The 22,445-nt window shown below is 31.3% G+C and overlaps 3 protein-coding genes across 4 annotated transcripts; 1 reads left to right on the top strand and 2 right to left on the bottom strand.

The window, feature by feature from the left end:
• The first annotated feature begins 1,111 nt into the window (after positions 1–1,111).
• LOC130980144 (nuclear pore complex protein NUP98A-like) lies at positions 1,112–7,689 on the top strand. 2 transcript variants are annotated; one of them, XM_057903789.1, is made up of 13 exons: positions 1,112–1,445; positions 1,783–1,846; positions 2,071–2,370; positions 2,866–3,465; positions 3,616–3,840; positions 3,930–4,510; positions 5,074–5,119; positions 5,262–5,322; positions 5,486–5,621; positions 5,761–5,877; positions 5,977–6,154; positions 6,526–6,585; positions 6,702–7,689. In XM_057903789.1, exons 2-13 carry the CDS (start codon positions 1,828–1,830, stop codon positions 7,370–7,372), a joined length of 2,994 nt encoding a protein of 997 aa, XP_057759772.1. In that variant the 5' UTR covers positions 1,112–1,445; positions 1,783–1,827; the 3' UTR covers positions 7,373–7,689. The 2 variants fall into 2 exon arrangements, with proteins under 2 accessions (XP_057759772.1, XP_057759771.1); XM_057903788.1 differs by having other exon boundaries at positions 5,074–5,161.
• A 1,189-nt stretch (positions 7,690–8,878) lies between these two features.
• On the bottom strand, positions 8,879–9,622 carry LOC130981353 (probable cyclic nucleotide-gated ion channel 20, chloroplastic). Its single transcript, XM_057904946.1, has 2 exons — positions 9,240–9,622; positions 8,879–9,078 (listed from the first exon to the last, which is right to left on the bottom strand). The coding sequence occupies exons 1-2, from the start codon at positions 9,355–9,357 to the stop codon at positions 8,879–8,881; spliced, it is 318 nt and encodes a 105-aa protein (XP_057760929.1). The 5' UTR covers positions 9,358–9,622.
• A 1,549-nt stretch (positions 9,623–11,171) lies between these two features.
• LOC130980145 (probable cyclic nucleotide-gated ion channel 20, chloroplastic) lies at positions 11,172–17,418 on the bottom strand. The gene is made up of 13 exons (XM_057903790.1): positions 17,371–17,418; positions 16,547–16,982; positions 15,685–15,876; positions 15,493–15,591; positions 15,161–15,298; positions 14,354–14,605; positions 13,983–14,255; positions 13,361–13,506; positions 13,056–13,133; positions 12,824–12,953; positions 12,360–12,606; positions 12,095–12,257; positions 11,172–11,466 (listed from the first exon to the last, which is right to left on the bottom strand). The coding sequence occupies exons 2-13, from the start codon at positions 16,955–16,957 to the stop codon at positions 11,364–11,366; spliced, it is 2,232 nt and encodes a 743-aa protein (XP_057759773.1). The 5' UTR covers positions 16,958–16,982; positions 17,371–17,418; the 3' UTR covers positions 11,172–11,363.
• Positions 17,419–22,445: the final 5,027 nt, after the last annotated feature.

The following is a 22,445-nucleotide window of genomic DNA, read 5'->3' as shown; positions in this document are numbered from 1 at the left end:
TACCAAGCATCTTCTATATTAATTCATAATTTTCAGTTTAAACGGGTCAAAAGCTCATGTATTTATGGGTTAACTCAATAATAAACACTCTTAAAATCTTTACACAATTTTTTTAATAAAAAATTAAAGATAAAATTTTTTATCATAATATTTACACATCCTTGTCATCTTAATTATTTAAGTTTTTAGATAATTTTTTTTATATATACTAATAGAATAAAATTGAAACATTTAAAAAAAAATTACTAAAATAATATCAAAAAATTTGTACGGCTGACAAAAGAACTCTTAAAGATACTAAAAATAAATAAGTTTTTGAAAGATTTAAAATATAATAAAAAAATTAAATATTAAATATATATTATAAAAGATAATTTTAAAGATCAAAATTTGTTATAAATTTTTGTAATTATTATTAAAAAATAAGATATTTTTATCTATAAATAACTATATTCTTTTGAAAAAAATTTAGAGATTATATTTTGTTCCAAATTTTTTTGTGCATTTTTTAAATATGTATTTAAATGTTACCATCAAAATTTAGATTTAATAGATAAGTCGTTTGCTAAAGATGAAAGTTTGTGTGTTACTTGTAAAAAATATAATATTTATTGATTCTTTTTGTCGTATTTTAAAATTATTCAAAGATTGTTTTATTGATAACATTTTTAGAGATATTTTTGTCAACGGCTGAATCTTTCGAATACCAAATTAATAGTTAATCCTTTAAAAAATATTAAAATAAAAATATAAAATATTTAAAATTAACATTGCATTATTAGTTTTTTTTTTTCAAAATAGGTAATTGGTGTGGGAGGGAAAAAAATAATAAATAATCGGTTTTAACTTTTTAATTTTTCTTTTTGTAAAAAATGTACGTAACTCATTTTTTATTTTTTTAGAAATAATATTGTAACCTAATTAACAGGTTATCATTTTCAATTTTAATTATCCATATAAATATAATTAAATGAAAAGGCAATATTAGAGAAAAATAAATAAAATAAATAAATGATTTCCTGTGATACTCGTAGAAGGTGGTTTACCTTCGTAATTTTAACGCTATATTTCCAATTTTTCCCCTCTTTAGGACGGAATTTTAACGCTATGATGCAGGGCTTATTACTATTAGTCCCGCCAACTAGAGATCCTCAGAAGCGAACCGAGGAGAAGGCGACGGATACAGGTACTCGCTTACTTGATTTGTTCAAAACCTTACCGCCTGAAAATCGACCTGTCTCCCCTACTCCCCTTCTGGTTATGCCATTACGAATCGCGGCTGGAATTACACTGGCTTGGTTGACGCAATCCACAACGGGCAAGGCTATACAATCGCCATTCTCTCTGTCACTGTGACCCAAACCCCCATCTCTCTCTCTCTGCCCTAATCCACCACCGTTCCCACTCTTCGGAACCAAGATCCATTTCCCAACAATATCACTGTTGTAAGTTTTTCTCTCTTGTCATTCTTTTCTCCCTTTCGTTGCGCCATCTTTTTCTTTTTTGCCTTTTTGGTTTAACAACGCCTCCGTTTTATCTTTTTAAGTTTCCGTCGTTGTGTCCCTTCAGATAATATTGTTGCATCTTCGATCTTTGATTCAACTGATTGGCATCGTAAGAATGTCGTTGATTAATTGATTATTTTACCCCTAAATGTAAATCTTACGGCTCGCGTTTTGCTATTTATTTTGGTTAATTTTGTTCCTTATTTAGGATAAAATATGAAGAGAAGTTAAATTGATTTTTGCTTCTAATGTGCATATTGTTGAATGATGATTGCAGTTAGGGAGCAACAACAGGCCGCTTTGTGTTTGGGAACTTGTGACGATGTTTGGGTCAACGAACCGTAAGTGCATTTGCCTTTGCTTCTTATTAATATCTATTTCTCTTCTTTTATTTTTATGTTTTGTGATAATTTTCTGTCTCATTTTTCTTAATTGTATATTTATGGTTTCTTAATTTCTTTTTTTATTTGAGATGTGTATCGGTTAGAGCTTAGAATGTGATAGTTTATTAGACTATAATTGATTCGTCATTTATGTTTTGTCAATTTTCTTTTTCATTTCCCAGCTTTTGGGCAGTCTTCATCGAGCCCGTTCGGCTCACCGTCTGTTTTCGGGCAGAATAATTCTAGCAGCAATCCCTTCGCCCCTAAGCCTTTTGGTAGTAGTCCTTTTGGTTCGCAGACAGGTAGTTCCATATTTGGAGGCACTTCAACTGGTGTGTTTGGTGCTGCTCAGCCTTCTTCTCCCTTCTCTTCCACCACAACGTTTGGTGCTTCATCTTCGCCCGCATTTGGTAGTTCGGCTCCGGCTTTTGGTGCTTCATCTTCCACCCCAGCTTTTGGTGGTTCGTCATCATCATTTGGGGGTATGCATGCTTATGTAATTATCAGTTTAGTTGTCATTTTAATTTTGGTGCAACTGTCTTTCTTGCGGTGTTTGGAAGAATGAAAAGCATCATATTAATAAAGGTTGTGTATGTGAGTTGAGTTTTTGTGTTTGCAAGTGAGGGAATGGAAAGGTTTGTCTATTATAATCTTCAAACCCTTCCATTCACACACCCCAAAAAGGAAATGCCAGTTTACAGTCTTCATACAAAGGTTTGCACTGTTACCTTTGTTATGAGATAAAATCACGATTCTATGGTCCTATTGGTGATTAGCTAATTATTTTGATGGTTTTGTTTGGTGGTGGACTTGCAATGCAGTTGTAGAGCTTTGTTTACACACTCTTGAGTGACATTATATTACACATGCTTGCCTTGACTTCTTTGCACTTAATGATTGATTAGCATCTTTTGGCATGTTTTCTGTATATTCTCTTAATTTGTTTTTCACTTTTCGTTTTATCTGTTGCCATATAGGATCATCTGTTTTTGGTCAGAAGCCTGTTTTTGGAGGTTTTGGATCTACTCCCACTCAAACAAGTCCGTTTGGTGGAAGTGCCACTGCCACCCAGCCGTCGCAACCAGCGTTTGGAAGCAGCATTTTTGGTTCCTCAACTCCTTTTAGTGCATCGTCTCAGCCAGCATTTGGTTCAACGGGCAACCCTGCGTTTGGTGCCACAAGCACCCCTGCATTTGGTGCCACAAGCACCCCTGCATTTGGTGCTACTAGCACCCCTGCATTCGGTGCTGCTAGCACACTAGCATTTGGTACAACTAGCACCCCTGCATTTGGTTCAACTTCCAGCCCATCCTTTGGTAACACAGGAAGTGCATTTGGTGGGTCCAATACTTCCGTTTTTGGAGGCGGGGGAACATTTGGGGCCTCAACTAGCCCTTTTGGTGCCTCTAGCACTCCGGCTTTCGGGGCATCTAGTACTCCAGCTTTTGGAGCTTCAAGTACCCCTGCATTTAGTTTTGGCTCTACTCCAGCTTTTGGCCAGTCTTCTTCTGCATTTGTTGGCAGCACCCCATTTGGAAGTACAAGCTCACCTTTTGGAGGGCAGAGTTCTGCATTTGGTGAGTTAAAAAAGCCTTCATAATACTGAATACTTAGTGACAATTATTTTTAAATACCTGGGACTTATGTATGGTAATGACTTTATTTTGGGTTTCATATACCTTATGCCATGGGAATTGAATGTTCTCCTTACATATTTCTTCGTGCAGGATCCCAGACGCCATCACCAGCCTTTGGAAATGCTGGTATTGGTCAGCCGGGTTTTGGAGGTCAACGCGGTGGAAGTAGAGTAGCTAACTATACACCAACAACAGAAGCAGATAGTGGTACCTCTGGACAGACTGCCAAATTGGAATCGATATCAGCCATGCCTATCTACAAAGAAAAAAGCCACGAGGAGCTAAGATGGGAGGACTATCAAATGGGAGATAAAGGTACTTCTTTATTATAAATAATAATGTGATAAATTTGCTCATTCCAATTACGGTAACCTTGACATGATCTATACTCGATTTAAATTCAGGTGGAGCACTTCCCTCTGCTCAATCCACTAGTTCACCATTCGGATCATCTACAACACAGACAAACGCCTTTGCTCCTATACAAGGTTTTGGTCAAACATCTGCCAACCCTTTTTCTGGCACGACAACTAGTTCTAACCCGTTTGCCCAAAAGACTTCAACTTTTTCTGGATTTGGTACAACTTCACCTGCCCCTGCCTTCAGTTCATCAGCTTTTGGTTCTTCAACAACAGGTGTATCACAGCCTTCTCCTTTTTGCTCATCCCCTTCTCCATTTGGAGTTAACTCTTCTCCGAGCTTTGGGACATCTTCTACATCCTTGTTTAATACTGCTTCTGCTCAGACTTCATCTTCACCATTTGGCTCAAGCATTTTTGGGAACACTCAGCCATCCCAATTATTTAGTTCTATAGCCCCGCAGCCAAGCTCAGGTTTCGGACAGACATCCTCTCCCTTTGGGCAGACTTCATCTTTTGGTCAAACTAGCTTGTTCAATTCACCGTCTTCTGGGCTTGTTGGAAGCATTTTCTCGAGCAGCTCATCACTCACATCTAATACTCTGACAGGCTTTGGGCAAACGGCGGTGAGTATTTATAGGTATGCAGTATTGCTTTCACTTTTTAATCTTAGTTTCGATAGAGTACAACGTTTGTATCAAGGAAGATAAAATGTGGTCCTGTTCACACAAAAGCCAGGGTTGTTGACATGGATCTATTGAGACCAAATTTTCAGTTAAGTGTAAAAATCTTTACCAAGTATTGTTTAAATATTAGAGGAGTGCAGGCTAAGTAAATGAAAGATGGTATGCAATACAATTGTACTATTGAAACATTAACCTATCTAGTTGTGACTGAAAGAGTTGATTCTTGACATGATATTAAACCCTCCATGACCCAGTGGTTAGAAGTTTGGTCCTTGCTAATATATCCCATCTCAACAATAACAGCTGAGCCTATACTCATCACATTGTTTGCTTACATGTATTTAGTGGTACTATTGCTTCCTAATTGTGTGTAAACTAAATTAATTTTACTGCTAGGTAAAATGGTATCGACAGAAAGATTAGTACAGATTTGTGTGTAACAGTGAGACTATACTTCACTGCATTTTGACTTTCTAATATATTTTTTTCACTTATGTGTGCAGCCATCCATTTCAATGCCTTTCCAACAACCACAGACTACTCAGTCAGGTGGTTCATTTGCCTTTGGCAACTTTGGCCAGACACAACCTAGTCAGTCAAATATATTATCTATTGCCTATTCTTTTTTCCCCCTTGCACTGATTGAAAGATTAATGTTTCTAATGAGTTCTTACTGTACTGTCTTAAATAGTTGGTGCAAGTAGCTTCGGTGGCACTCCAGGTATATTTGGACAGAGTAACTTTGGACTGTCGTAAGTTCCAACTCTTTTAACTAAGTAAAGTCACTTATGTGTTTGTCTTTTTATTTGCTTGTCTTTTTGGAGTAGAACTGTCATTTTTATTCTTTCTTTGACAAGTTTGAATGTTGTATTTAAAATATATAAGGTTCTTTGCTTATATGTGTTCACTTGACAGGTCTTCTACCCCGAGCTCTGTAGTTTCACAACCAGCACCAATTACCAATCCATTTGGAACACTTCCTGCTTTGCCTCAGATGTCAATTGGTCGGGGTGGAACAACTTCGATTCAATATGGAATCTCTAGCATGCCTGTAAGAATATCTCTCTTTGATTTGAACTTTGGTTCTATTGGTCTTTAATGCTGGTTTTGTAATTGAGCATAAATTACTTTGATCTTTTATGTGCATTTAAAATATGGTTGAATGATTATGTTATGATATCTCATTTCAGGCACAAGACAAACCTGCGCCTGTTAGAATATCATCGTTATTGACTTCTCGACACTTATCACAAAGACGAGTTAGGCTTCCTGTCCGGAAATATCAGTCTAAAACAGATGGACCAAAGGTGAGTACTGTAGTTATTTTTATTATCAATCTAGGTTTCTAAATAACATGCTCCTTTATGCAGATGAATATGGTGTATAACTGCACTTCTTGCCTGCAGGTTCCATTCTTTAGTGATGACGAGGACACTCCAACCACTCCAAAGGCTGATGCACTTTTCATTCCTAGAGAAAACCCAAGGGCACTGATTATTTGTCCCATGGAGCAGTGGCCTGGAAGGGCTTCATCTGAGAAAGCATCACCTTTTAAGGATAGAAATACCGCGGTGAAGGAGAATGGTAATGTTTTCTAAATTGTTTGTGTTTTATTTATTTTACTTGAGTACGGGCCATGTTATTATGTTTGATTATGCGCTAACACAAGGCATGCCATCCAAAGATTTGTGTTGAAGTGTTTGGTAAGATAGAAATATATCACTATCAACATTGGGCACCACTTTATTAACATAACCCCCCGCGGGCGGGGCCCCACCAAAAAGGGAAAAGCTATATAAAAAGAAAATTGTGCTACTGTAGTGGGTTTGCATCCCATATTATGTTGGTGGTCCTATTGTTTCCCATATGCCCCTTTTTGAAAAAGTAAATTCCATTCCTAGAGATTAATGAATGACAAGCAGACTTATTAGTTTGTTTCTTAATACCGTGTTCAGGAAGTGTATCTAAAGAAGCGTCTACTCAACCAGTCAATGGGACCGGCTCAGCTAGCGATAGTATGTACTTATGAATTTTGTAGTACTTGATTTAGTTATGCAGAAGCTTTTTGGTTTCTGTGAATACTTTTTGGTTGTTTTATTGAAACACACTGAATTTCGATGATTGATTTCAGAAACTGCAGTGGAAAATGGGGTTGTCAAGGAGCATGTTCAGCCTACAACAAAGCAAGTACCAAATGGGAGTAGTGAGGTCCATTCTCCTCAAAAGGCAGATGTATACAAGACCCTCAGTGGGCACAGGGCTGGTGAGGCTGCGATTGTGTATGAACACGGAGCTGATGTTGAGGCACTAATGCCAAAGCTTCGGCGTTCTGATTACTACACACAGCCTCGAATACATGAGCTGGCAGCAAAGGAAAGAGCCGAACCAGGATTCTGCAGTCATGTCAAGGACTTTGTGGTTGGAAGGCAAGGTTATGGCAGCATCAGATTCTTGGGTGAGACAGATGTAAGAGGGCTTGACCTTGAGTCCCTTATTCAGTTCAACAACCGTGAGGTTATTGTTTACATGGATGATGCAAAGAAGCCACCTGTTGGACAAGGGCTGAATAAGCCCGCTGAGGTTACTCTCCTTAACATCAAATGTTTTGACAAGAAAACTGGGCAACAATACACAGAAGGGCCAAAGATCGAGAAATACAAGGAGATGCTTAAGAGAAAGGCTGAGGACCAAGGTGCTGAATTTATTTCATACGATCCCATTAAAGGAGAATGGAAAATCAGGGTCAACCACTTCAGTGTCTACAAGCTGTTGGATGAAGAAGTCCGTGAGGTGGATGAATGACAAAAGAACGTTGTTGGGAACTACTACAGTGGGTTTAATATTTTGACAGAACCAAGTGCCTTTTTTGTGTGTAAATTTTTGTTTTTGCCTTGTGTAGATAGATTTTGGGTTAATGTTGTTAATGTGTTTTTTTTTTTAAATATAATTTCTTTGGGAGTTCTTTTGTTAGGTCTTAGAGTTGGGGGATGATAAAATGTAGTCTGTCTAGTCTCTTTACAAGTGGTAAAGTTCCTTGGACAAGTTTGTGTTTTTATTTTAAAGAATTAAGGTGATCTTTGATTTACCATTCAATTTACATGTTCTTGTTTATTTTTCTACGAGGGTAAAAATGCCAATGTGTGCTTTTTCAAATTTTTGCATTATAGTTCATATGTTGATTGCGTTGAAAAGTTCTGCATCAAAAGTCGGTGATAAGTGGCGGTGACTAGGGGATAAGTGAAAGGAGGTCGGGACTGCGTCTAAGGCTCTAGGGGCTTGTCCTATCACTTCATACAAGTTACTAGTCCCAATACTTTATCCGAAAGAGTGCTATTTCACCAATGGAATAAGTTGGTAAGTAGTTGTCAACTATGAATATGTATGGGGTCTTGATTGTTGTTTTACGGAATTACTCTTATGGATTTTTTCATTTCTCACGCGGTAACAACTGTTTCTTTCAGATGGTTAGATTCCATCTTAAATTATTTTTTCCAAAGCATATATTTCGTTCGTATATGTATATATATAAAATGTAAAGCTTCGTGCATTGTTTATACTCTTCAACGCCCGGACGAAATTGTGCTGTGATAGTTGAACCTTCCATTATTTTATGCTGTTTTATGCTGATAAGTGATGAGCATTGTTTGTTCGGATATATATGGCCGTTTGAAAAATTTTAAAAATAACTTTTGTGAACTTTTAACTTATAAAAAGTAGTAGTATTAATATTTAGTAGAATTTTTAAAATTAAATTGTAACTTTTTAAGAAGCTATTTAGGAGTTTATAAAAAAGTTAAAAAATGACTTCTCTCATAATACTACTATTTTTTATCACATTTTTATAAAATAAACACTTTTAAAATTAAAAATCCAAACACAAAATAATTTATTTATAAGCTACTTTTAATATAATCATTTATTGTTTAAACTATTTTTTCAAAAAGACTTAATTAAGCTATTTACCCAAATTGAACTATACTCATGGATTTGACAACATGAATATAAGAATAAAATTGAATACTTTTTCATTTTGTCATGAAATCAGTTGATAAGAAAAGATAAATAAATAGTTATATTCTTAACATGTTCTTTCATGTAAGAGTCTTTTTGAATTTTGTGTGAATTTTTTCATAAGCCTTGTTGAATTCTATATACTATATTATTGAAACTATTTTAAAATTTAAGTTGATAGATATATCTTTAACATATTATATACCTCACATAGAAGGATCATAGATAAATTTTTGTGATAAACTAAAAATGCAGTTTCTTATCTTAGTGCATAGCAAAATGGAAAATTCATTTACATTAAGAATAATTAATCAGAAATTTGTTAAGAATGTGCCTTAGAACTCCTTGAACATGTGGACTCCTCAAGAATCTTGTGAAATAGGTTGTGACTTCTTTGAGATCAGCCGCTTGGAGTGAAAATACCTCCACATTTGTTAAGCACTTCACTGTCCTGTTGCTAAGCAACTTCTGTCTCGGAAGCCTTACTTTCTTACCATCTGAAAATAAATAATAATAATAATAATAATAATAATGAAAATTGCAGTTTCTCATTTGCTATTCAGGCCAAATTGTGGATTATTGTAACTGTTTTTTATCTCTACTAGTAAAAAAATTTGAAAAGCATGTTTTGTTGTCTTTGAATCAAGTATTACTATACCTGTTCTTACTAAAGAATGTTCAAGATACCATGTCAAAAGTTCTTCACCACAAGCATCCCCTTCAGCTAAGGGAACTACTATTCCATCAACTCCAACGCTCTCCATGTCAAAACCCATTTTCAGAGTCTTTTTGTAAATACGTGACTTCGCTAATCGGCAAACTCACCTATATATTGCACAATTTCTGCTCTCTATTATTCAAAGTTTATGAAAAAAACAAACCCCTAAGACCAAAGTCATGAATACTTTTTTTTGAAATAAAGGAAGGTCTACACAGTAAAGTGGAGCAAAGGACTATACCAACAAGTACTACATAGAAATACATAAATCCTATCAACCACCGAACGGTTCACTATCGGTCCATTCTTTGTAGCTCCGAAACGTCCTCCTTATTACAATCTCAACACTTACTTTCTTATTATTGAAAATCCTAACATTACGTTCCACCCAAATATTCCAGATCACTGTGAAAAATCCAATCAACCACCTTTTCTGCTCTTGTTTTTGCTTATGCCTACCAGTCCAACTCTCAAACAATTCCCTTATGGTACCAGGAATATAAACCAAAAAATCCTTACTCACAAGCTCTAACTATAAACAATAAACCTTCTTTCTATACCCACTAACTATTTATCCTAAATCCTAAACCCTAATCTCTAAACTATACGCCCTAAATACTAAACCCTCACCATAAATCCTAGAACCTAACTAACAAACCCTAAACTCTCAAATTTAAACCCTAAACAATAACCCTAAACCCCAACACGGCAACACACCTAATTACTAAACTCTACAGAACTAGCATTCATAGCCTAAATTATAAATCATAAAACTTAAAGCCTACCACGTAAACTCTAGTGTATCAATTTTTTTTCTTCCTTTGCTAAAAAACAGCTCATTTATTTAATTAAAAGCTTTTAGGTTTTTACACTTCCATTCTTGCATTTTAAATAATTCTAAAACATTCAAAATTCTTTTTTTACAACTTCTCAGCTTATTTATTTCTAACATTGAAGGCACTACATCATTCCAAAATACAATATTGCAATTTCATTATTTCAGATTAACATTATCATACTCTATACGGTACTAATAAATATAATTTACATCATCTTTTTACTAAATAATAATAATGTTCGGAAAAAAAATTATAACTTATTTTATTTAGTATTTATTAATTATTACAATAACTAATAAATATTAAATAAGATAAATTTTAACTATTTTTGTTACCAAATAATTTCAGAGTAAAATATCTATTTGGGTATAAACCAAAACACTAAATACATTGTTTTTTTTTTTGGTCTTTAAATACATTGTGTTTTTAAATATGACACACTATACATTTTTTTTTGGGTAAACAACTAAACATATTTATTCTGTTGTTTCCTCAATTCTGTTGTTTTTTTTTCCTTAGCCAGGAGTCAAATCCTGTCGATTAACAAAAATATAGAACAACTCAGACCAGCCTTCAAAAACAATTTTACACTTTAAATAACTCAACAAATAGCCCACCATTACAAAAAATGGGGACTCCATCATTGCCAAAAAGGCCAACTTTCTATTTATCATCATTAACGCGTAATCGCACAACCCACTGCAAACGCTGTCTGCGCGTAGTTTCACAGCCATGACACGCGTCATCCACTGCACTATTCTACGGGAGTTCCTCCCCTGCAGGAAAAACTCGCCTTCATCACGTTAGCACTGGCCTCCTCCTAACTTTTATCCGTATAATTTTGTGTATTTTATATTTCTTACACTGTACAATACGAGCTATAGTCAAACTTTCCGTGAAGCACATATTGAGTATTGCTGTATTGGGAAATCTTCTAGGCATGCTAAACTTAAACAAGATACATTAACTATGAAGGGATGTACTTTCACATTTTCACATGAGTACAAAATAATTACATAATATATATGTACCTATTATTAGTGCATCAATAACGATGCCTTTCTTGTGGGAAAAAGCAAAGCCCAAGGACGCGTTAAATTATAATTTATAAGCAAAGCAAAAAGTTATGTGGAAGCAATTAGTTATTATTTTAGAAAAATTTGTAGTTGGAAAGAAGCTAGTGAATCCAAGAGTTGAAGCAACCTATGATGGCTTAGATGTTTAATTAGATTGTTTGGCTATCAGAACGGTTCAGACGTTTCTTCCTGTATCTCCAGGCAACCTGAATTCGTGTTGCTGCAAGTGATCTCCAATAAGGTGATTCATACCTAAAACAACACAATTATCAAATGTTTATCAGAGTCATGAATTTGACAACATGAGCATAATAGTAAAATTGAATATTTTTCAAATATTATATTCTAAAATAACTTCTCAAAAACTTATCCACAACAAAATAAATAAATAGTTATATTTCTATTATTATTTCTCATGTACCGTCTTTTTGGATTTTGTATGCATTTTGCATAAATTTTTTCATATCCTTTTTTAAAATTCTAATACTATATTATAAAATTATTTGTCTAAAACCTTAAACTAATCAAAAAATACGTATAAATAGGTCAAAATTCTTTAAAGTGAGAAAGTTAGTAAAATAATAAAATAAATAATTAATTACTCTTAAATTAATATAATAGGACACATATTTTATAGAAATTACAAAATTAATGGTAATTAACTTCTTATTTTATCACTTTACCAACTTTCTCATTTTAGAGGATCTAAATTTCATATAAATAGCTATATTTCTATTTTATATACGCGAATAAGTCACACAAAAAGATCATGCATTAATTTGTCATAAACTAAAAATGCAGGTGCTAGTCTAGTGCATGGCAAAATGGAAAATTCATTTAAATTAAGGACAATTAATCAGAAATTTGTTAAGAATGAGACCTTAGAGCTCCTTGAACATGTGGACTCCTCAGGAATCTTGTGAAATAGATCGTAACTTCTTCAAGATCTGCCGCTCGGAGTGAAAATACCTCCACATTTGTTAAGCACTTCACCGTCCTGTTGCTAAGCAACCTCTGTCCTGGAAGTCTTACTTTCTTACCATCTGCAAATAAAAAATAAAAATAATAAAATATTAATGAACATTGCAGTAAGTGCTTTTGATCTTAGGCATGTTCTGTTGTCTTTGAATCAAGTGTTATTATACCTGTTCTCACCAAAGAATGTTCAAGATACCATGTCAAAAGTTCTTCACCACAAGCATCCCCTTCAGCTAAGGGAACTACGATTCCATCGACTCCAACGCTCTCCAATTTCCCGCGAACAACAAAGACCATTTTCTCTATAATGCCACCATGATTCAAAATTCTACTTCCTTTGATGTATGTCTTATGTCTTATTCTCTCACAAATAGCATCTAAGATTGGCTCATCCATCAAGGCGAAAATTCGGACCTGCATAAAAGCAGAACTTTAAGGGTTGCCTAACATGAATAAATCTTTGCTTCAAAATGGTTTTTCACAATCAAATTTTATGAGCAGAGATTTAAGGAAAGCAGAATTTCATTTGGCAGCAGCTGAGATTTTGAAGTTCACCTAGAATCTAAACTGTATAATCATAATTTATTATCTGCTCAAATTATAAGCACAATCATATTCTAGTAGCGCCTACTTTCTTGATAAATTTGAAGAGATGACGCCTTATGTCTCTCTGAAGATCTTCTGGCAAATTTTCCATAAGTATTTCTTCATTCACTCCCCTTGTTGCAGCCCAATTATATCGTTCGGCCTGGCGCACTCTCCTGAATGATGAAACAACAAGAAGAATTAATCTATTAATAATGCTGTGAAAATTTAGAAATTTAGTGTAACAAATGGACCCTAATTGATAGAAAATGCCATACTTTTTTAGATCTTCTGGCAAGTGACGATGGCTCATCCATCGCTCAACATCACGGCCTCTAAGTTGCATTTCAAGCTTTCTGTAAGCAAGATTGAAGAATATATATCATGAACTTTTGAACATAAAGGTAAATTAAAAGTTAAAACTTGCAGCATAAGAAGGCTTTGTGCCATTACATCTACTGAACAGTCTGCATCATTTCTAAACTTTAACATGGAAAAGAATTTAACATCAGCAACAACAAAGCCTTATTCCACTATGGGGTCGGCATGAAATTAGAATTTAACAAAAGTAAATAAATACTACCTCCGACCAAGAGACTGAAGAAAGTTCTGTATATTTCCAATGAGAAGCGCGAAAAGCAAGAGTCCCAATCCTATGATTGCCATTGTGTAAAGTACTTCCCACACAAAATAACTTGGGATTAGACTACTGCCGAGAGAACTTATTTGCTGTAATGAAGATCACAAAGGAATAAATGTTGAGAGTTATCAAAACCATTTCATGTGCTTTCATTAACCAACTTTACAATCTAAGCTAGTGTTGATTGGCACTCGAATACTCAAGGCTCTATGACAAGTGTTCAGAAGTTCAAATATACTTTGACATTCTTCTAGTTTAATTTATACTTTGTATATGATTACAATCCAAAGAGCTTAGTAATAATTTATTTTAAAGAAATTGGAACTAGCGGCAGGAGATAAGAGACTTCTAATTTTATTGCATAGCAGGAATTAAGCAGATATGTAATTAGTAGAATAGAACTTGTTAATTTAGTTAGTTATGAAAGGTAAGAAAGGGATTTTAAGTCCAACCAAAAATGTAAATGATGGTAACTTGTATATGAAGGTAACAATAATAAGCACATCTCAATCTTCATATCTTCTAACTAATGCAAGAAAAAGAAATGAAATGATGAAATTCTTACCTGGAAACCCCAAAACAAAGCATACAAATATTTGTTGACAAGGTCAGTTTCTGTAGTAAGTGGTACAGCATTGGCATAGATCCCATAACTAAAGCCATTAGAAGCCTTAGAAGAGGGATTTAAACAAGCAATGGCCTCAACATTGTTGATCCAACCAGCAGATGTTTTGCCAGATTGATCGTCTAAAGTACGACCATGTCCACAATCAATGACTTTCATGCATTCATCAATATCAGAATTATGACATGCATCTCGCAAACATTGATTAACCCTCTGGAAGAAAGAAGAGGGAAAGATAATAAAGTAAAAAAAAAGGTGAGTAACTAAATTAAATTCTTGAGAAGGAAGTTTCTATTGTTATTTTTACTTACCTGCACACCAAAGAGGTACCAGCAAGAGCCAACAACATGGCTAGACAGCATAAAAATGAGAAGATTTATGATGAAATTTGTCCATGCTGACTCAAATATGAATCCTGATGGAGATTGGCCGATTAGCAATGGAAGAAACCTGAATAACCTGGGAATATACTGCACAAGAATGGCCGCGCGAAGAATATTCTTAGCATAATTCGCTCCTGATGACATCCCCAAATTCCTTGGAAGCACAAACACTATCATTATCTGCACATATTTCACTACACATAATGAAACATTGGCACTCTGAGCTTCAATATCATGAAACACAGTTTATGAAGATAGGAATAGGAACAAATCAATGACAAACCATTACATTCTTCACCTTAACTGTCACAGCATGAAAGTTAACAGAAATGAAAAGAGTTAATAGAATTTAAGCTTAATCTTTATTAGATTTGGTTCTTCACATATGACTAATTCTTTGGATATTGATTCTCAATTCTCCTATTGTCTATTTAATTCCAGTTCCAAAACAATCTGTGTTGGACCAATTAGATACATGCTTCAGACAAATAGAAGGTGTTGCATGCAAGAGTTTCTGAGAGTCTCACATTATTTACGTGCATGCATGCAGCATTTTAAGATTTTAATTTTATGCTATCCTATTATGTCAGAAGACAGTAAAAACGAAAATTCATCTGTGACAATAAATGGGACAGAATTTAGCAGTGTAACCCATTAATGCAGAGTTTAAAAGGCTTGTATAGCACATAATATGATAATAAAGTTTTTGAAATTTGATGGAAGGAAAAGTTTTACCTGCGGAAGAGGAAGTGCAACAAATAAGTCAATTAGAAAATAGGTCCGCAAGTAATGTAGAGCAATTTTCTTTGGATGGTCAACTAAATCTCCAGCACCAACCACCCTAGACTCTGGAGAAACATAAGCCAACCTAAACTGCAAAGGATCAAGCTTGTTAAAGCTCATTTAAGCTATGAATTATGAGGGAAAAAAAACTTTTAAAGGGTGTTAGTGTTACTAAGTAAAGGTATACCTAGTGTCCTAAATCAGTAGTGTTCTCTATATCTTATAACTAACATGTTACAACTCTAGATATACCTGGAGAAGATTTGTTTTTTGAGAGAACTTACCTGGAGAAGGATGTTTAAGAAATATACAAAATCATTCACACTTCTAAATATAACTAGTGTTGATGCCATTTTCCCATCTATAGCAATACATTTGCAATCCTGCATCAAGTGAATAAGGGAAAGATTGTTAGTGTCTACAATAATTTCCAAGATTTTTCAATTAAACGAAAGGACCAAGGGATCACATCATACCTTCTGCACATAGATTAGGAAGAAAAATAACGGATCCAAAAAGATTGCAAATAAACAAGAAATAGCCAGGAACTTGTTCCATTGTTGTACAAGTTTAGTGTGAGGGTTAATAATTCCAGGAGAGAATGAAGAGCAGAAGGAGAAGAGTCTTCTTGCGTAACACTTGGCATCCCCATAGAGAGCACCTTGTAACTGTCAAAGTTCAGAATATGAATAGAACTATGCTTGAATATGCAAAATTCTGCATATAAAGGAGATTAAAAGCTCATAATATTATCAAGTATAATGATGTAGAAAAATTTGTCATGTTATCTATATTATTACTCAACTTTATAGATAAAACAACGATGGGAGCAATTTTAATATTAAGAGGGTCAAGATACTAGCATCTTGCAATTTACCTAAAGTTAAAGGTATGAAGACTCTATAAGGGACATTTGGTAATTCTTTAATGGTCCATATTTGCTCCTGTAGTTTCACTTAGAAATAGGAATAAAGTTTAGCTATTATTGTTAAGGATCAGTTTGCAATTTTGAAAATAAAGTTACTTATTTGAAACCATAACCACTAAATGAGATGAGTTATTTCTAATGGAGTTATACACTGTCAATGTTATGTGAAATCAAAATTATTTGAAATACATTTGCAATCTTCTCTTTTGTCTGTTTCAAAACTGTTTTTTCATCCTAACCTATCATCAAACCTCTTTAACAATAGCAAGAAATTTGAAAGATCTTTCACTACTTAAAGTGCAGGCAGAATCATACACAATTTTGAATTATTTACCAATGTGATAAGTAAAGACAATTTCAAAATGTAGAGGTTATCTAAAAAAAAATTGACTATGTTAGGAAGAAGTCACCTTAGCATCAAAAGCTGTTGAAGCTTTTGAATTTCTCCTATGAGAATCCTTGAAGTTAGCAGGACAAGTAGTACAATAAGGATCATCACACATTCCAAGTTCTCCGGAGTTAAGCAAGTGTTCATTCTTTCTAGCATAGTTGTTGTTCCAATGATTTTCGCCCAAGCCAGATGAACTGGAAGATTTTTCTGTGTTACTCCAAACTTTGTTTACTGTCACAACTAGACCCTGGTGCAAAAAGTTTCCAGTTCCATTGGTAGCATATATTGGACCACTCATGTTCATAAGGGGACTTGTTCTCTTACTAGTAACTGGCCAACCATGTCCCTCAAAACTAGCATGTCTCTTATGAGATACTTGTGTTTGTGTTTCTGAAAGTGCTGCTGCCTCTTCTTTCTCAAAATTAGTCATCACAAAGCATTCAATGCTAATATATCTGTACCATATCAAAATATTATTAATTAAGATTAGAGTTTACTTTTGATTCCAACAAGATGAAAGGGAAAGAATATAGAACAGAAAAGAATTAATGAGATAAGAGAAAATAGGGAGAGAATTAATCAAATCAGGGAGAATTAAGAAAATAATTAATTCCATAGAAGGAGAAATTATAAAGAGAAAATGATATTAATGCTAATTTTTTGCTTCCTTGATTAATTCTTATTATCTCTGTTTATGTGGATATCAAGCCTATTTTTACTCATTACACAAAGTGTCAAAGTTTTTTACTCTATTATGATATTATCCAATGCTGTTAGTTCTTTTAGATGACAATTAAAATAGTGAATTTGAAAGGTAATTGCTTTTGTAATATATGAAAATACCTAATTTGATGTGTGCACAACTGGATGAAATGATGAAGCGTTATGAGGAATTGCAGTTGGGTTATGATTTATGAATCAAATGTATTGAAAGGCTATGAACAAAAGAAAGGCCTGTTTGCAAATTACCTACCTGGAAAAGAAAAAGAAAGCCAAATATATATATATATATATATATATATATATATATATATATATATATATATATATATTGAACTTATTCAAGTTAATCATTGAAATTATAAAGAAAGTGAACACGGTTGGTTTTGTTTTATTCTAGTTAGACTTTTGGAGACATGCAACAAAGAAATACAAAGTTTGAGAGTTATGACTTAGGGAAGGTGACAACTTTAACAAATTAGAGTGAAATTCCAAATGTGATATATATAGACATGTTTGTAAAGACAATTGCATGTCACAATGTTTCGTTGATATAGAGTTGGATATTGCCTTGTTATGAACGATATCTCATCATCAGCTTTTTAACTTAAAAAATTACTCAATGGGACAAGAGCAAAATAAAATAAAAAAATTAACATTTATATAATAAAAACTAAATAATAATAACCAACTTAAGCTGATCGAATAATTAGTTCAATCATTTACTTGAATAAATGTTAAATTATTATCGTATGTATGTAATAATTTATTGACTAATAAAAATTCTTTAAAAACAATTGCATGTCACAATGTTTAGCTGATATAGAGTTGGATATTGCCTCGTTATGAACGAGATATCTCATAATCAGTTTTTTAACTTAAAAAAGTGATCAATGGGACAAAAACAAAATAAAATAAAAAAATAACACTTATATAAAAGCTAAACAACAACAACAACAACAACAACACTTATATAAATAGTTAATTTACTCGCGTCAACGGATTTAAGAACGGTAAGTAGTGGCTTAGCTCCCAAAAAATTTGAAACTCTTATATTCTATTATAAGTTTCTAATGAATAATAAGTAGAGTGAAGCCTATACTGGACGGGTACAAGGGATGTTGTGTTTATGTAGTTGGATTCAAACCTCAAATAATACATTTGTATTTTGCTTTTATATTTGACTTAGAGTTCCTTTTCTTTTTTACATTTTCGTTTTTTTTTCAATTAATTACACCTATTATCATATAAAAAAGTAGTTTAATATTTATAATAACATTGTTTTTTTTTTATTTCATTTGGTTGTTTCTTCTCTTTTTTATTATTTTTCTCTTAATTTTTACATTTATTATTATATAAAATATTTTGATATTTATAATAACATCAACATCTAATTGAATGTTAAAAAATCTATATATAGTATATGAAAGTAAATGAATTTAAAATTTATTTATTTTTCTCATAATATTAAAATAATAAATATTAAATAAATCTATTAAAATAAATATATAATTCATATTTTCTTTATGAATATATTTTAAATTCATAAAATGAAATTATTAGCACAATTGATTTATATTATTTTATGTCATTTTTTTAATAATATAAAAATATAAAAATATAATTTATTACCACCTCAATAATCAACAAAGTAAGTTAATTAACAAAAAATTAAAAAATATATGATTTTATATTTTATTAAATCTAAAATTAGAATAATTTTTTTTATAAAGAATGAGATAACTTTTTTATTTGACAAACACTTATTAACATTTTTCTTAATAAAGAAACACTAATTATAATTATAGGTATAATATTATATTTGATTATATAAGATTTATTTTAATTTTTAATTTCTCCTCTACTTAAATTTTTTGATCCGTCCTTGCTTTGTTATTCGCTCTTCTACCTAAATAGGTATACGTCAAATTTCGCTTTGTATATGTAATAATCTATTGACTAGTAAAAACACTTTAAATAAAACTCAAATTTATCATGAATAATTCATTAGTCATTAACTTGTTAAATTAAAACAAACTTAAACCAACAAACTATATTTTAAATGGCATAATTTTTTTATACTGCAGATTAAGTCTAACTCTTAACTTAAAAAAAAAAAAAGTTAAGACCAACTTAAACTCAATTCAATTTTTTTCTCTTTTTTTCATCATAGTTTCAAGGGGAAAGTTGGCTCAACATTTTTATTGGACATTCAGAAATTGAATCTGACCTCATTAGGGGTGAACGCGGATTGAATCGGATCGGATATGACAAAAATTTTGATTCAATCTATATTAAAATATTCAAATCGGATCGAATTTAATATTCGTAGTTTTTAAATTTGGATTCGATCAGATCTACACATTTGTGGATTAAATCGGATATCGGTCGATATATCCGTAAAACACAAAACTATTTTTAAAAACTTATTTTTATTAAGAAAAATATTAATAAAATTCTTTTTTTCTACTCTTTTAAATATATTTACTTTTAAAATAATATTAAACCTATTTTTTTAAAATAATAAAATTAAAATACTACAACATATATGGTCATTATTAGTTGAAATAAAATATAAAAAAAATTTAATTAATTATTTATTTATTTTTATTGATCTGCAGATATACAGATACATATACAAAATTTATAATCCAATCTATAAATACGCAAATTCAATTCAATAACTTTACGAATTAAATCCATATTCACAATTATCGAATCAAATTCAGATTAATATCGCAAATCGCATCCAATCCATAAAATCTCTTAGACCTCATGATAGTGCATATATTTTTTGGATTAACATTTATGTTTTTGTTGAGCTCTATATTTGTTGACCTTATCTTTGAATAGTAATAAAATTATACTGCTTGTTGTCTATATTGTTTTCAGACAGACCCGTTGGAGGCTATTTCAAAATTATATTATTAATATAAATGCATAGCAAATATATATTTCAACAAAAGATTATACAACAAATATAAAACATTTAAATTAGATGGGTTCTATTGGAATTAAAAAACAAAAGTTAGACTGCACTCGATTTCTTTTAAAACACAAAAAATGAGTGAAATTTGGAGGGAATTTACATATTTAAATCAACTTTCAGCATAAATTACATAAATACAAAAATTAACTTTTTTTTACATGCGTGTATATTCTTTTAATTATGCTACAAGTTGAGCATTTTACCAAATTACATGTAAATCACCAGCAAATTACTTGTAATTCCAGTTGAATAGCTGTTTACAATGAGAAAAAAATGAAGAGAAAATCACCTTTTTTTACAATTTCATACAAGACGTAATGTAAAAAATTATATAAAAATGACATTATCAAACATACAAATTTAATTCATCATTGTTTTTTTTTTTTATATGTAATTTTAAATGAGAGGTAAATAGATTGTGAACATGCTAATAATTACAATGATCAATTAGAAATAATAGTAGATGGTGGTTATGTTATTTAATTGATCAATTAAAAATAATAGATAATAAATATGTTATTTAATTGATTATTGTAATTATTATTATCACTTTTTTTTATAAGATCTTAGAAGTAAACAAAATTAAAAAATACAAATACAAATAAAATAAATTATATGTTTTTAATCTAAATTATTTTTTTAATATATCAAATTTTTAAATTTTATAGAAATTATCGGATGATTTATTAGTTCAAAACATATGAACTATCCGAAAATGCAAATTTTATAGAATTTGATATATTAAATTTTAGATTAAAAACATAGAGTTTATTTGATTAATATTTTTATTTTTAATTATTTTTGCTTCTAAGATCTTATAAAAAAAATAAAAATAATAACTACAATAATTAATTAAATAACAAATTCATTATCTATTTTTTAATTAATTATTGTAATTAACATACTTATCATTTACTACTCATTTAAAATTATATGTAAAAAGAAAATCAATAATCAATTGAATTTATATTTTTGATAATGTCATTCTTTACAAGATTTTTTTGTATTATATTTTGTATTAATTTTTTAAAAAAAGATACGTGACATTACCAAAATAGAAATGGTTATTATCTTCTTGTAGTGATTTTTTTTTTAATTGTAAACCGCTATAGGTTGAAACAATTTTTGATAAAACGCGATTTACATAAAAAAATATTAATATTAATTGTAGAGTTGATTTAACGTAAATTGTCTTTCTATTATTTTAAGGTGTATAAATTATAATTAATATTCTGATGCCAAGTAAGTTAGTATGTCATATTTTAGCATCAATTTTCATGTTTTGCTGGCTTCCATGTCTGAATTAAATATTAATGATGACATTTACCAATCATTATAAGAATTTTCATTATAGATAAAATACATTTGATGAGATTTATTAATAATTAATTATTAATGCCAATTAACTATGATACATATTCCAATCTAATAATATCATTAATACCATTTTAAAATATTACATAATTAATATTAACCATTTTTGTACTTAATGATTCAGTAAGCATAGAGCCAACTCCAATGCACTCAAAGAAATAATCCACACCCATTCCAGACCAACATGCCTCCTTCTCCAACTCTCCTCGGATGAAGAAGCATGCATGTACAATAAGTCAGAATAGATTGAATTTGGTTCAAAAATCACTTAGTTATCTAATTTTATTATTTTACTAATTTATAATTTTGTCGGTTGGTCAAAAAATAAAAAGATTTGTTTATTCAAAACTCAAATTATTTATTTAAAAAAATAAAATCTACATCCTATTATTACATTTATCAATCAATAATTAAACTCTATTACTATTAAGAAATGCACACTTTTAAATTAGGTTTTTTTAATATAAATTTTAAAAGATATTTATTTTTTTAAAATTCATTTCTGAGTTTTATTTACTAAAATATACATTTTATTTTAGTGTATTTTCGTGTACTCTTATGTACTCTTGTATATTAAAAATAAAATACATAAAAATACAGTATATAGAAATAAGTCGTATTTTATTTTTTTTTAAAAATTCCTTTTCTAATTTATAATTAAAAAAATCCTTATTAAATATGGCTTATTCCGGTATACGTGTATTTTTGACATGTATGAGTCTTAGTATTTATCTTGCTCACTAAAGGTTTGTATCTATCTATCTCTATGTTTTTGCTATCACTACTTGGTTTCTTCTTCTTCTTCTTTAATTTTTTTTGACATGCATGAGTTTTG

The sequence above is a fragment of the Arachis stenosperma genome, chromosome 5, assembly GCF_014773155.1.
Source record: "Arachis stenosperma cultivar V10309 chromosome 5, arast.V10309.gnm1.PFL2, whole genome shotgun sequence".
In the NCBI taxonomy this organism is placed as follows: domain Eukaryota; kingdom Viridiplantae; phylum Streptophyta; class Magnoliopsida; order Fabales; family Fabaceae; genus Arachis; species Arachis stenosperma.
This window is presented reverse-complemented; position numbering and strand designations above follow the sequence as displayed.

Excerpts from the sequence above, each read along its gene's own strand:
- LOC130981353 (XM_057904946.1), bottom strand. The coding sequence starts at position 9,357 with ATGGGTTTTGACATGGAGAGCGTTGGAGTTGATGGAATAGTAGTTCCC. Across the intron at positions 9,079-9,239 it reads ACATTCTTTAGTAAGAACAG|ATGGTAAGAAAGTAAGGCTT; the intron begins GTATAGTAATAC and ends ATTTATTTTCAG.
- LOC130980144 (XM_057903788.1), top strand. Across the intron at positions 2,371-2,865 it reads TTCGTCATCATCATTTGGGG|GATCATCTGTTTTTGGTCAG; the intron begins GTATGCATGCTT and ends GTTGCCATATAG. Across the intron at positions 4,511-5,073 it reads CAGGCTTTGGGCAAACGGCG|CCATCCATTTCAATGCCTTT; the intron begins GTGAGTATTTAT and ends TTATGTGTGCAG.
- LOC130980145 (XM_057903790.1), bottom strand. The coding sequence starts at position 16,957 with ATGACTAATTTTGAGAAAGAAGAGGCAGCAGCACTTTCAGAAACACAA. Across the intron at positions 15,592-15,684 it reads TCCTAATCTATGTGCAGAAG|GATTGCAAATGTATTGCTAT; the intron begins GTATGATGTGAT and ends CACTTGATGCAG. Across the intron at positions 13,134-13,360 it reads CTTCAGTCTCTTGGTCGGAG|AAAGCTTGAAATGCAACTTA; the intron begins GTAGTATTTATT and ends TCTTGCTTACAG.